The sequence below is a fragment of the Cnephaeus nilssonii genome, assembly GCF_951640355.1.
Source record: "Cnephaeus nilssonii genome assembly, chromosome: X".
Lineage (NCBI taxonomy): Eukaryota > Metazoa > Chordata > Mammalia > Chiroptera > Vespertilionidae > Cnephaeus > Cnephaeus nilssonii.
In genome coordinates, this window is record NC_137071.1 from 124,948,076 (window position 1) to 124,963,041 (window position 14,966).

The 14,966-nt window shown below is 51.0% G+C and overlaps 2 protein-coding genes across 5 annotated transcripts in view; one reads left to right on the forward strand and one right to left on the reverse strand.

Annotated features, from left to right (window-relative positions):
* Positions 1-11,066, forward strand: part of LOC307095655 (uncharacterized protein) — a gene marked incomplete at its 3' end in the record, with an annotated part of 46,854 nt that extends 35,788 nt beyond the window's left edge. For 2 of the 3 annotated variants that reach the window (XM_079765057.1, XM_079765058.1), the window contains exons 6-7: positions 5,446-5,508; positions 10,942-11,066. In XM_079765057.1, coding sequence (XP_079621183.1) covers positions 5,446-5,508; positions 10,942-11,066 — 188 coding nt within the window. Of the gene's footprint in view, positions 1-5,445; positions 5,509-6,895; positions 6,998-10,941 lie in introns of those variants that run through there. The other variant, XM_079765059.1, reaches the window with a different exon arrangement.
* The window catches only part of LOC307095656 (uncharacterized protein), a 53,708-nt gene that overhangs the window by 13,532 nt on the left and 25,210 nt on the right, over positions 1-14,966 (reverse strand). Inside the window, exon 8 of one of the 2 annotated variants that reach the window (XM_079765060.1) lies at positions 1,246-6,027. The exons of the other annotated variant lie outside the window; for it this stretch is intronic. Coding sequence (XP_079621186.1) covers positions 6,000-6,027 — 28 coding nt within the window. The 3' untranslated portion in view covers positions 1,246-5,999. Of the gene's footprint in view, positions 1-1,245; positions 6,028-14,966 lie in introns of those variants that run through there. 2 annotated transcript variants of the gene reach the window in all.

Genomic DNA, 14,966 nt, shown 5'->3' on the forward strand with positions numbered 1-14,966 from the left:
TGGTCCAGGGATCCAGAGAAAGCCCTCCCAGTTCCAGCTCTACCAGCCTTGCCCATTTCCCTCTTCTAGTCTCTTTGCTTTCTGGGCCTGCTGTTTCCTCAGTCTTAACAAGTCAAGCCCTACCCGGTTGCTCAGTGGTTAGAGCGCTGGCCTTCTGACTGAAGGGTTTCGGGTTTGATTCTGGTCAAGGGCATGTACCTGGGTTGCAGGCTCAACCCTGGCCCCCACAGGGGGTGCGTGTGCAAAGCAACCAGTCAATGTGTCTGTGTCTCTCACCTCTCTCTCTCTCCTAAAAAAATCAATGGGAAAAATATCCTCAGGTGATGAGAGAGAGAGAGAGAGAGAGAGAGAGAGAGAGAGAGAGAGAGAGAAGTCAAGCTACGTTACTGGTTGAAGAGGAGGGCGCATCTAGGAAAGGGTGTGGTGAGAGAGCCCCTGCTCCTAGTACAGAAACTCCTCTTTTTTCTTGTCTGTATTGGAACTCATTCCAGGAAACGTTTAATTTACAATCCTTAAGGTGGTGGGAGCCGCAGGCCGGGGGGGGGGGGGGGGGGGGAGAGGGAAAGCAAATCAAACTTTTTCATATATTTGTTAACTAATGGCATGTGTGGTTGTATTATTTGGGCACAGACATCCTTTGTTTTTAATCTAAGAATGTAGGGAAATTCTTTTATTAAAGTATATTTTTATTGACTTCATAGAGGAAGGGAGAGGAAGAGAAAGATAGAAACATCAGTGATGAGAATCATTGATCAGCTGCCTTGTGCACTCCCTCCACTGGGCATTGAGCCCAAAACCTGGCCTGTGCCCTGACCAGGAATTGAACCATGACCTTCTGGTTCATAGGTTGAGGTTCCACCATTGAGCCAGGAAGGCCAGGCGTGAAATTCTCTAGTCATTCTTAAATTGTGATTCCACAGCTTGCGCTCTTAGCTGCTGAGATGTCCTGAGAATACACTATGTGTTAGGCACTCCGGTAAGTCCTTTGTATGTCGTATGGTGTAATTTATGACAGAAATTGTCCCGACCCGCGGGACAACAACGGGGGGGAACGAAGAAACACCCTAAAAGAATGAGACAAACAAGGGACACGAAAGAATGGGGGCAAGACAGTGTTCTGATCAAGCCTCCTAATTTTATTCAAGACGGCCCTTTAGAAGCAGTCAGCGAGGGAAGGAGGGGCAGGGCATGCTACGTAACGGGGTATATGTCAGTAACTGATTGGCTAGCGCTGAGGCTGGGAAATGGTAGTCCGTGGGCGGCGAAACGCTGGGCGGTGCCTTTACTTTGGCGCGCAGTTTAACGCTTGACCGATCTTATTGAGGATTATCCGGCTGTATGGTTAAAGTTTTTCCCTGGCCCCTGACAAGAAATTCTATCTGTTAGGTTAATGTAATTATTCCCATTTAACGGATGAGAAAGAACATTGCTACTGAGAGAGATCACTACTCAGGGGGTCTGTCTAACATGAATCCTCTGATGACTGAGGGAAGAAGTTACCCTGGAATCTCGTGATCAGGAACACGGGTGCCTTGGAATGCATGTATCGTCCCAGAGGTGACAGTAAATTCCTGAACTGGACCTGTAGACGTCTTTGCTTTGGATGCTCAAAAATTGGGGTCAGATTAGTGGTAGAACTTAGGGAGAACAAATCTAGTAAAAGTGACTCAAGTAGAGGTTAATGGCTTCATTCAGCGGATGTTTGTTTCCATAAGACCAGGTGACTCTGAGCTGAAGCAGAATGGATGTTGTACAGGGGAAGGGGATGAGAGGACCATGTACAGGGAAAGAAGACAGGTTTTGGTTTCTTGTAACTGCCCCAAAGGTGTGGTTTGAAAGGCTGGGAATGGCTTCAACTTGCCTGTTGCTTGGATACTTGACCCAATCCCATTCTAGCATCAGAGTTCTTTGAGAGATGTTTTTGTAGACCTTGTGGTTTTTTACATTCTGAGGGTCATAGGAGCTAACAAAAAGGTACAACAAGGAAGAGAAAAAAAAGTTTAAGGGGGCAGGGCTTGAAGCAAGGAAAACTGGGATTTATTTTAATTAATCTACATCGTCTCCTCTTAGACAAGGGGAACTCATGGAAAATCTGAAGAGCTTTCATCAGTCGATACTTTCAGTCTTTATTGTTGAGAGTATTACTGAGGTCCCCCCTTTATTTCCCCATTGCTCCCCCACTGGCCCTCCCCGCTGCCCGCGCAAGGCTTCACCATCCTATTATCTGTGTCCATGGACAATGTATACGGCATATAGATCAATGGAACAGAACAGAGAACCCAGAAATCAACCCAAGGCATTATGGTCAATTAATATTTGACAAAGAGGCAAGAGCATACAATGGACTAAGACAGTCTATTCAGTAAATGGAGTTGGGAAAAGTGGACAGGTCCAGGCAAAAAAAAATGAAACTAAACCACCAACTTACACCACACACAAAATGCATAAAAGACTTAAATATGTCAAGAAATAATGAAAATCCTAGAATATGTAAGCAGCAAAATCTCAGACTTCTCACATAGGAAAACTTTCCCCCATATATGGTTTAGGGCAAGAAAAACATTAAAGGATAGGGATGCACTGCGCAATCTCTGAAAGAAAGCGCCATTTCTTGCAGGAAGATTGCCCTACCATTTTTTCTAAGAAGGAAGGGCGAGGGAAGTGGTGAGCGGCTCGGAAGCATGGAGCAACACTGCCACCTGCTGGCCAGAGAAACGGAACGGAAGCACACACACACACAATAAACATATCATTTTCACGACTTCCCCGCGCAGAGCCTGGGGAAGCGGGCTGAACACGAACCGGACTGCGGAAACGTCACAGACTGTCACAGCACGCGCCGAGGGGTTCCAGTGAGGCAGCCCCCACAATGCCCCTTTCCTAGTCCCGCCCTAGGAACCATAGAAACAAAGACAGGAAGTCCCTTGGCCCGAACAGGAAGCGCCTGAAGGCGCTGCGCACTGATTGGCCAGTTCTGCGCACGCGCAGGATATGCGGGTGAGGTCCCTGCCAGTCTTCCAGCCGGCGTATTCTAGACTGAGGTTTTCTTGTAGACAGTGTGGGAACTTGGGGCTGAGGAAAATGAACAATGATGCCCAGGTGCTGTGACCGAAGAACCGCTGCTGTGTTCCAATCCCCTCGACATCCTCCCCCTGCTCCCCCTGTCTCTAGCCATTACAGAGTTCTTCCTCTGACACAGGCTCAGCCCTCATTCCTGGGAACCCTCCTGGGAACCTCAAGGTCCAGGAGCCTGACCTGGTCAACCCTGACACGTTCTCAAGGAGGTTTTACTGCTCCTTCCCTTGTTGTGTCCACCTCCCCATAGTCATGCTCTGGACATCAGGAAACCCAGCGCTGCTCTGTGATGTCCCTTCCAAGCATTGCCTCTCTGATCACCTCTGCACATCCTGGTAAACCAGCACTCTTCCTCGAATGCCTCTCCTTAGAGAGCATTCAACCTTTAGCGAATTTCAGTTTGGATCCGACAGCCCTCCTCACCACCCAGCAGGCCCCTGCTTACCCAGTATACATAGGCCTATAAACTCCCCATCTTACATACCTCTCCTGCTCCTTTCTCCCCCATCCATACTCTCCTGCTGGGCCCCAATAAGGGACACACCCCTGTATGTGAGCACCTGAGCACTGATGACAAAAATACCAACCTCACTGAATTGTTTATCTTATTTCCATCCCCAGGAGACCATTGCCTCTCCCTGTCACCCTCATCCAACCTCCATCACTACCTCACTCACTGGCACCCTCTTCCATTTCAATGGAGAAGACAGAAGCAATGAGGGTTGCTTCTCACAGGTTCCCAAATCCGCTCGACCAGGTTTTTGCCCTGACCGTCTCCACTGCACCGGAGCGCACCTGCCCCTGACTGCAGCCAGCCCTCACCTGTGCGCAGGCCCCCAGGTCTTCCCCTGCTCAGGGACGGTGCTCCTGCACTTACCACCACTCCTCCCTCCTGGCTCTCACTGAGCAGGAAGGGAGAGGTAACCAAGGGGAGTCCATGGAGCCTATACTTGGCTTCCAAGGAATCAGGTATTAGAAGCAGAGGGCTGTTTGCTTTTCGGTATGGAATTTACCACCCCAAAACAAGAGAGCACACCCCAAGATGCAGGTAGCAGAAATCCCTAAGTATCTTGAGGATGTTGAATAGATGACAGAGTGTTGGGAAGTTGGGGTGAACCTCAGAGGAGATGCTTTAAGTCAAAGAGGGAGAAGCAGGGTGTTCAAGCAGTACCAGGTCACAGGAAGACCCCCCCCCATCCCCACCCCTGCTACCACTCTTACCTCACTGATCCACAGAGCTACAGGTTGAAAGACGCAAGGTCACCCGAGTCAAAGGCCTCCATCGGTGATATAGGGGGAGAGAATATGATAGAGTGAACTAACTAAAGAAGAGAATCCTGGAAGGAAATTGGATAGTTTGGGCAAAGGTACATAAGAGGGAAGGTGGTTATACTGGAGGACCAGACAGCTGTCCTGTGATGAGGGCAGGGGGTCAAGGGCTTGGGGTTGGGGTGATGGCAGGAGCTGGCGTCATGGGCACTGAATGGCCACCAAATTCAGACTAAAGGTCTTCTCAAAGACATTCCTTGTTTCAGGACCATACAGGCCCAGGGAGCCAGGAGAGCTAGGACAGGGTTGCCCTGTCTGGGTCCTGGACGCGGATGATTTAAAGCGTCTGTCAGTCTCAGCCCTGTGCATGAGACCGGCCTCGGTCACTCCTACCTGCTGGTGATGAGGCTGTGCTCTGGGGTCCCTGAGACGAGGAACCGAGGGGCCGGGCCCCGGGGCAGCAGAGAAGAGCTCCCTGTGAGTCTGGTCCCTGCGGAGGTGGGGTGCCATCTCCTCACAGACCTCCACAGCGGGCATGGTGGGTGGTCAGAGTGCAGGGAGAAACAAGACTCGAGTCTGCAGTATCTGACTGAGGCCACAGGTCCAGGCCACCATGAGGTAACTGAGGCAGCTGCTCTCGGGTGAGGGGCAGGGTCCAGTCCCTGAGATGTCTGCCATGCGACCTGGCCACAGCCGGGCACCCTGAGAACTCAAGGTCTCTGTGCAGGAGCCCGTGTGTTTCCAAGGCTCCTTCACCCCGTTTGGGAGGGGAGGGCGGGTAGGAAGAGCTGGGACAGCAAAGGATGAGGACGGGATGGGGCGGGCCACGACTGAACGTGGAAGAACCAAGCCCTTCCTACAAATGGGCCCTTTCAGCCACCAGGTAGAGACTACAGGACCCCAGTGGCTTCTTTGGGACTCGTCCCTGGTTTCCACCGGAGCAGTGGTTCTCAACCTTCCTAATGCCGCGACCCTTTAATACAGTTCCTCATGTTGTGGTGACCCCCAACCATAAAATTATTTTTGTTGCTACTTCATAGCTGTAATTTTGCTACTGTTATGAATCATAATGTAAATATCTGTGTTTTCCAATGGTCTTAGGATCTACAGCAGCGGTTCTCAACCTGTGGGTCGAGAAGAACCTGACATCAGCTCCTGCCCTCGGTGAGTCTGTGCGGGCCTGTCCTCTTGCTGTGATCGGTTTTAGGGATCCGTTTATGGCAGGCTAAACGCTGTCCTGGTCAAAGGCAGGAGGAGGCAAGGCCCCCGGTCTCCTCTCTCAGGGACCGACTGGACGGTGGGCACAGGGGCAGCCCGTGGGGCAGGCGTGCTGACATCCCAGATTCCCAGGTGCTGGGCTGAGGGCACCGGCACTTTGGTCTATGTATGCGGGCAGACTGTGCTGGTCTTCATCGCAGGCCCGCCCTCTGAACGGGGATGTGAGGGGAGAAAGGCCCCTGCCCTGGCTTCTAACCTGCTAGCTGAGCTGAGACGCAACATGCGTGTGGTCCATATTCTTCTTGACTCACCTCCCTTCTGAGGTGTCTCAATTCTGACTGCCACCGCTTCTGTAGGTCGCTCCCCCTTTGACTGGAACAGATGCTCTCTCCTTGTTCTCTCTCATGTTGACTCAACATGACCCATATTGATGCTGGTCAATGCGGCATACTGTGGAATGTGTTCCTTGTTGAGAACAACAGGAGTTTAAAAAGAGGACGGTAAAGTCCTGATGCAAAAATAAACCTTCATATATTTAAATGCATGTTGTGTTTGATGAAAAATCTCTAAGTTTCTGATCACAAAATATTCCTAATAGTTAATATTGGAGGATGGGACTGTTGTTTGAATCACTTTATTATATTTTATCTGCTCCTCTTCATCCCTCCCCCCCCCCCATTTTTGACAGTGAGGTTTTAGTGTCTGCCATAACTGAAATATATACTGAGTGGCCAGATTATTATGATCTCTGAACACATAATAATCTGGCCACTCAGCGTATATCCTATGTAATAAAAGGCTAATATGCAGATTGTCCCCTTGACCTGGAGTTCCACCAGCAGGTAGGCCGGCCAACCACCCATGTCCCCTCCCCCTGGCCAGGCTGGCCGGACCCCACCCATGCACGATTTCATGCACTGGGCCTCTAATATATACACAGAGTGGCCAGATTATTATGCGTTCAGAGATCATAATAATCTGGCCACTCAGTGTACATTCACAGAGACCCATAAAACCCAAAATGAGTTGGGGAAAGCCAATGAGGATCCCCTTATGAGAAGCAGGAATAAATGTTGCTAAGCAACCTAGGCAGCAGCTTAGAAGAAAGGCAATTTGAAAAGCAAAGTGTTCCAGTCTGCAGATTACAAGTTTCACCCCTGAGCCCCCTGAAGGAGCCCTAGAGTGAGGGTGGCTGCTTGGGCCGCTGGAGCTGCTGAGGCCTAGAAAGTTGCACCAATTACAGAAAGGACCGGCCAGTTTTTTTCAAGCAGGAAGGGCGGGGGAGAGGCGGCCTGGCTCGGAACACGACGCACTGCTGCCCCCTACTGTCCAGAGAAACGGAAGGCGCACACTGCAGGGAGAATCCTTGTGTGCTGACGTCAAGTACCCGGTCAGAGACCGCCTGGTGCTGACGTCCACAGGGAGGATACCAGCACCACTACGCGGACAGAACCCTCCCAAAGGCCCAGCAAGGCCGGTTCCCTGCGTCCTCTCAGCCAACCACATCTGCAGGGACTTGGAGACCCAGGCGACCGGGGCAGCTCTGTCCCAGGACTGCTGCCCCGCTTCCACGGGCTGCTTCCGGGCATGCGCAGAGACGGCCAGGGCGGTCCCAGCCGGGCTCCCCTTTCCCATCTACTGGAGGGTTTGTCCAGGATTAGGCGGCAACCTGTCAGCTTAGGGATAGGACCTGTGTTGTCAGGGACGGGTCCCCTGACTGCCCAGGCACCCCAGTGCCCCGCCTGTGGCATCCGTACCAATGCCCTCTTCATCCTCCTCCCGCCCCCTCCACCCGCCCCTCACTGTGGTCTTGACCGGTCCAGTCCTGCGGAAATTCTCCCTTGGTCATCACTACCTGGAACCATTCAGGTGACCTCGGGCCCATGAGCCAGACCAGGTCAACACAGAGCCCAGACTTCCTCAGGGATGTTCTCCGCTTCCCATCCTGCCTCCCTCCACCTCAGAACCGTGTCCCGCTAGTCCAGCCCCCTTCCTCTGATGCCTCCGCTTAGACAGCCTTCAAGTGGGTGGGTGGCGAGGAGGGCGTGGCATCCACACCGGACGCCCCGAAAGGGTGAGGGCTCTCTGAGCACAGGCGTCAGGGTGGAAAGCTGGGTTACCAGGGCAGGTGCTCGGAAGCGATCAGAGGGGAGCTAGAAGGGACATCCCGGAGAGGCGCTGGGTTTCCTGATGTCCAGGGCACGGCTACACTATGGGGAGGTGGACACAACATGGGGAGCAGCAGTAAGCCCTCCTTGAGCGTGCTCGGGTTGACCGGGTCAGGCTCCTGGACCTGGAGGTGAGCAGGAGGACTGATTCCCGGGCAGGAGGGCTGGCCTGTCACAGGAAGAGGTCCTTCCCGGCTAGGCTGCGGGGAGCTGGAGAGGATGGCGAGGGGGTTGGTAAGGGTCCTGCCCATGTGGCGGTGGGGCGGCCGCGGCAGGCGGACCACAGCACCCGGACCGACAGCACTGGTCAGGCGCCTGAGCCCGAGGTTCCAACACTGCGCACAGGACAATCTCCAGCACCTGCAGGCTGCAGGCCGGCAGACCTCACCGGGACCTCGTGCGCATGTGCAGAACTGGCCAATCAGTGCGCAGAGCCCTTTCAGCCGTTTCCTGCTCGGGCGTCAGAACTTCCTGCCAGTGTTGCTAGGTTCCGAGGGCGGGACTATGAAAATGGCTTTATTGGGGCCCTTTCGCTGTAAACTGTCCGAGTGTTCCGCGACTTTTTATGATGTTTCGTAGCCCAACTCCTTCTGGGATGTTTCCCTGGTCCCCCTTCTGTTCAGCCGCAGATCCCCGATTCGCGGAAATGACTCTGTTGTGGTGTGATGGACGGAGTTCAGTTTCTCTGGCCAGTAGGGGGCAGTGTGGCTCCATGCACCACAGCTACTCACCTCTTCCCCCGCCCGTCCTGCTCAAAAAAAATGGCTCGGAGAAAAGCATAGGACACAGTTTTCTGCAAAAAATGGAGCTTGGCTTCTCAGATTGCCTGGCCTGGCTGATCTTGAGGCCTACTTGCTACCTTAGGAGGTATCTTTGGTGAAAAGTTTGTGACACCTGGTTCTGCTATTTTTATTTCTCCTTCTCTGAATGGGCTTCAATCGTTTCCCCCAAGTTGTTTTGACCCTTTATCAATATGTTTTTCAGATACATTAGTCACTCAAACCTCACTGTCCAAATTTGGAGGACTGATTAAATATAATCATCTAAACCACAGTCCCATCACCCACCAATGACCATTAATAATATTTAGATGAATTTTCTTAGAGACTTTTCATACTTTAAGGTGCTTTGTAAACATGTCATTCATATTGCATTGTTACGTCAACATTTTTATAAAAATACGTTTCTATTGATTTTTATAGAGAGGATGGGAGAGGGATAGATAGAAAAATCAATGAGAGAGAAACTTCAGGGTCAGCTGTCTCCTGTGTGCCCCCCACTGGTGATCTAGCTTGAAACCAGGCCAAGTGTCCTGCCTGGAATCCAACCTGTGAAGAACTGTGATCTCTTGTTTCATGGGTCAACCCTCAACCACCCAGCGAAACTGGCTGGCCTCAACGTCTTTTATTCAACTGAGGTTTTTCATGTTAGTTACCTTTTGCAAAAATCATTTGCAAAGGTTTGAACACTTTAAAATTCATTTCCTCTTCCTAAAAAGTACACAGAGTTTAAAAGAGTTAAACATTATATTTAAAGGTTGAGATAGGACGCAGAAATGACCCCTGACCTGTAATCTTCCCAAAGACCAGGGCTATATTTTCCCTCTGTTTTTGCTCATGCCTGTATTTTCAAGAGGCGAAGAAAAGAGTGCCCACTGCAAAAGAAACCATCAACCAAGTTAAAGACCACCTAGGCATGGTAAAAAATCTGCAAACCACATATGTGACAAGGGATTAATATGCAGACTCTAAAAGAGCTCACAGAAGTATTAGCAAAAACCCAAGTAACCCAGGTTTAAAAGCCAGCTTAGGACCTGAATAGACATTTATCCAAAGAGCTATAGGAGAGGCCAACAAGTACATGAAAAGATGCTCAAGCTCTCTAGCCATTAGGGCAATGCAAATCAAAACCACAATAAAATGTCATTTCATGCCCGTTAATGTGTCTGCCATCCAAAAGGCAAGAAGATAAAGATCGGTCCTAGACTTTTGTGTGGTGATCACATAATTTTATGTAAATATCGAGTATGTTGTACACCTGAAACTGATATAATAATTGCATATGATCTATTTCTCAATTTTTTTAAAAGAAAAGAAACAAAAAATTGCTATCATGGATGTGCAGAAAAGAGTAGCCTTGTGCACTGTTGGTGGGAATGTATATTGGTACAGCCACTATAGAAAACATTATGTGGGATCAACCAAAAATTATATATATAAGTACCATATTATACAGCACTTCTACTTCTTGGAATATATGCAGAAATAAAAACAAAGAAAAAGAAAACAGCCGAAACTGGTTTGGCTCAGTGGATAGAGCGTGGGTCTGCGGACTGGAAGGTCCCAGGTTCGATTCCGGTCGAGGGCATGTACATTGGTTGCGGGCACATCCCCCGGTGCGGGGTGTACAGGAGGCAGCTGGTCGATGTCTCTCTCTCATCGATGTTTCTAGCTCTCTATCCCTCTCCCTTCCTCTCTGTGGAAAATCAATAAAATATATTAAAAATTTTTTTTGAAAAAAAGGAAAAGAAAACAAAAGCTTGAAAAGGTATGTGCACACGCATGTTCATAGAAGCATTTTTTATAATAGCCAAGATAAGCAAGGAAACTAAGTGTCTACTGATGGATGAATGGACAAAATCTGTAGCGCGCGTGCACACACACACATACACACTCACTATGGAATATTATTCAGCCGTTAAAAAGAAGAAATCCTACCATTTGCAACTATATAAATGGACCTTGAAGGCATTATGCTAAGTGAAATACTTCAGAGAAAAAGAAATCCTATATGATTTCACTTATATTTGGGAACTTAAAAAAAGAAAATACCTAGAAAAGGGGATCAGACTTGTGGTTGCCAGAGGTGGAGGGTGGGGGAAAGGGAAATTGGAGAAGGTGATCAAAAGGTAGAAACCTCAGTTATAAGATAAAAAAGGACTAGGGATATAATGTACAACAGGATTGCTGTAGCTAACACTGCTGTGCGAAACAGAGCAAAGCTGTTCAGGGAATAGATCCTAAGGATGCTCACCACAGGGAGAACATTCTTTTCTTCTATATTTTCTCTTTATTGCAATATTTGTGAGCAGAGAAGAAGGATGTTAGCTAAACCTACTGTGGCCATCATTACACAGTGTCTGTAAACCAAACCACCATGCTGTACACCGTCAAATCACACAGTGATGTGTGCCAATTCTTTCTCAATAAAGCCGAGGGGGACGCCGTGTGCAGCAGTGTGTTCTCGGTACACGTTTTTGGAAGAAATGAGCACCTATGGATTTCCTTCAGGTTCTTTTCTTTGAAAATCCTGAATTGTTTCCGAATACTGGGATGATACTGTGGGAAAGACTTCCTGCCTGGCTTTCCCCCCTTTCCACTGAGGACTGGATTGTGAGCAATAACTATGTCATGCCATGCTGTGCAAGTTCTGCCTGCTCTTTGCCCTCCTCCCCAGCGAGTCTTTGATTTGCTTCTGGACTTGGGGGCAGGGAGGCATCCTGCAAAGCGGTGTGCAACCTGTAGTGTCTGACTGACCTTTGGGGCCCTCTGTGAGGAGCCCCGAGACCCTGGACTGCGTGCCTCAGTTTCCACAGCTGTCCAATGAGGGCGGGAACAGCATCTGCTTCACGGGGTGGTGGCCAGCATCAGTCCCCCAACAGGGCGTGGCTGGGCAGCTGCAGATGTCATTGCACCCCTGCTGGAGCTGTCGCCAATATTCCCTGCGATGCGTGGAGCCGGTACAGCGTTTCCAGCCACAAGCCCACGTGTGATAAAGGCTCTCTCGTAATGTACACACGGCAGGTGACCTCAGCTGGCCACGTCTGCTTCGTGGGAGGAAGGCTCAGTGTGACTTGGAGGGAAATCAATGAAGAAGACATATAGGAGGAAAGCACACGGATACCTTCCTCAAAGACTGTCCCCCAGAACGTGAAACATGTGTGTTTGTGCATGCATGTTTTAACCGCCTCGGACTGTTTAGGATAGATTTTCAGAAGCAGAGTCCTGGATTGAAGGCGTAAACACGTAACAGGCTTGGTGCGAGCTGCAAGAAACACGGATCCGTTTGTCCTGCCACCCCATTCCGTGAGAAGTCTGCTTCTTCACACTCACACCAGTACCTATTGGTGTTTTGAAAATACGCAGCCCTATTTCCTGTAACAGTTGTATGTATAGAAAGAGACCCCCATTCTGTCATGTATGGTGCCAATACTTGTCCTGTTGTTGTTGTTGTTGTTTGCCTTTTAGTTAAGGCTGTGGCTTTCAGATGCACGGATAAATTTATTTTTATGTAGTCAGATCTAGAGGGTCATTTTTTCCCCCTGCATAGCTTCACTCTTCGGTACAAAACTGACCAGGCCCTTCCTCACCTGCCTGTGCTGTTAGTTTCATCCCTCTTTTTCCTAATTCCATTCCCCTGCCTAACGCCCTACTCAGGCAAGACCCAAACCAAAGGACGGTTTCACTTCAGAGGGGTTTCTCCTTCCCAGGCCCCCAAGGGACCTTCTTTCTGTGCTGGTGGACTAGTGGCATTAGCTCCCTAGGTGCTCCCCTAGAATCTTCTCCCTCAATCGCGGCTCTAGCTTTCTCTTACCTAAATGTTCTCCCGCCCATTCCGACTCAGAAGTCCCCAAGCATGGAGGTTATCTTAAACTCCCCACGTAGAGGCCACGTATTGACAAAGAAAGAACCTGGGGGCTGTGGGAACAGAACTGTCTTCAGAGCAGATGGCAGGGGCAAGGGTTGGAGGGGCTGGGGCGGGGCAGGAAAGAGGGGATTTGACTCCAAAGAGCGAGGTGATGACAAGGCCCCCAGGACAGAGGGAGCTTCCACTGACCAGACTGGTTCCCCCATGTCCACACTAAAGGCCCCTTGGGTTTGGCACACGAGGCCTGCCCGAAGTCCACTTCTCCCAACCTGGCTTGGCCCACGGGAGGGCCAACTGCTCCCTTGATCCTGTCCGGTGGGGGCGGGAGTTTACAAATCCCACCGAGATGATCCCTCACATGCCCACGCCACTATTTTCCCTCCGGGTGCAAAGGAAATTCTTCACATGGTAGTCCCTTGGGAATGTAGCAGTAGGAAGTTGTAACCCACCCACCATTCTTTGGACATTCTTTCTGTAAACGTGGCTGGTAGATAACCAGCATGTTTGTCTAAGAACCCTGGGAACCAACTGGAAAACACACAGAGTGTGGCCTCCAGTCTCCCAGTTCCCAGAGAATTGCTGACCTTCAGCCCCAGAGCCTGCAGGATGAGGACCGGCATGACGCACACCAGACCATCCCTTGACAGGTTTCAAGATGCTTATCGGCGTGTACTGTGCTGGCCTCCACGTACAGCTCTCCAACCCCTGCCCTCGATGTCTGTGTTCTGCCTTCCTCTCTCTCCTTGTAAAGCCTCTGCCTGCAGGGAGATGGGTCACGTGGGATGGGCTTTGAGACAACAGTCCCCTGTCTTCCCACCCTCCATGGACCACTGTGCTTTTTCACCACCATCTGCCTCAGGAGCTTACCTGGCCAAAGTCAGGAAATGTGCCTTTAAGGAATGGGAATGACATGGGAAAATGCTGACGTGCAAAGGGCCCAATGAAATAAAACAAACACCAAGTAGAAAACTCTTTGGGTGTTATAATCAAGCACTAGGGAAAGATGGGTTAGACAGACATGAAGAAACGAACCAGGAAAGTGAAGTTTGAAAACATCTCTCAGTGTTTCCTGAGCACGGCCGGCCCAGTGCTGGTGCTGCCCCGGGTGCTGAGGGCCGCGGGCGGCCCACCTGCTCTGCAGCCCCTGCTCCCACACGGGCGGTGCTGCTTCTGGATCACCGGCCACTGCCCCTTCCGCTTCAGACTGACACACACTTTCCGCAGTGTGCAGCCGGCCCCCCTTATTTCTCAGGCAGATGACTAAAAGGACCACTTTCCGAAAGCTATACCGAGTTTACCAGGGGGAGGGTGAAGTCCTGATGCAGAATGACCCTTACTTTATTTAAAACGCACCTGGTGTTTGAGCAACCACCTCTAAGAAAGTGATCACAAAACACTCTTAACGGTGAACATTGGAGGATGGGACCGTGGGCTGAATAACTATTACATTGTATCCTTCCCCACTCCAATTTTCTACAGTGAGGTTTGAGTGACTGCCATAATGGAATTACCTATAATAATAAAAGCGTAATGTGCAAGCCTACCAAAGGACCGAACAGCAGAATGACCGTCTGGAACACCTTCCCGAGGACCACACCGTGACACACACTGGCGCCAGGCCAGCCAAGGCGGGTGCGATGCAAGTGGTCAGGGCCCTGCCATCGCTTCACCATTGCCCCTCAGAGCGAGGCCCAGGCCACCAGTCAGCTCTGCTGTGGCGTGCAAGGCTGGCCAGTCAGCTATGCTGTGGTGTGCAAGGCTGGCCAGTCAGCTCTGCTGTGGCGTGCAAGGCTGGCCAGTCAGCTCTGCCGTGGCGTGCAAGGCTGGCCAGTCAGCTCTGCTGTGGTGTGCAAGGCTGGCCAGTCAGCTCTGCTGTGGTGTGCAAGGCTGGCCAGTCAGCTCTGCTGTGGCGTGCAAGGCTGGCCAGTGCAAGGCTGGCCAGTCAGCTCTGCCGTGGCGTGCAAGGCTGGCCAGTCAGCTCTGCTGTGGTGTGCAAGGCTGGCCAGTCAGCTCTGCTGTGGTGTGCAAGGCTGGCCAGCGATCGCCCTGCAGAGGGAGGCTCAGGCCAGCTAAACGATCACACCCCATGCCTGTGGCCCACAGAGGGAAGCTACAGGTGGTGGGGGAGTGGGGGGCAGTGCTGCACAGATGGCAAGTAGTGGCAGCGGCAGGGGCGGGGCCAACTCCTTGCAGCCTGGGGAAGGCAAGCCCAGATAGGCCCTGATAGCTGGCCAGGCCTAGGGACCCTACTGGAGGGGTCCGGATTGCAAGAGGGCGCAGGCAGGGCTGAGGGATCCCCCCCCCCTCCAATGCAGGGATGTCGTGCACTGGGCCTCTAGCATATGCATAAAGGCCCATAAAGGCCCATAAAACCCAAAGTGAGTTGGGGAGAGCCAATGAGGATCCGCTCCAGAGAAGCAGAAGTGAATGTTGCTGAACAACCCAGGCCGCAGCAGGTGAGAAAAGGCGATCTGGAAGGCAAAGTGCTGCTGAGTGTGGAGGAGGAGTTTTCACGTGTGCAGCCCCTGAAGTAGCAATTCAGTGAAGGTGGTTGCTAAGGCAGCTGAAGCTGCTGGGATGGAGAAAGTA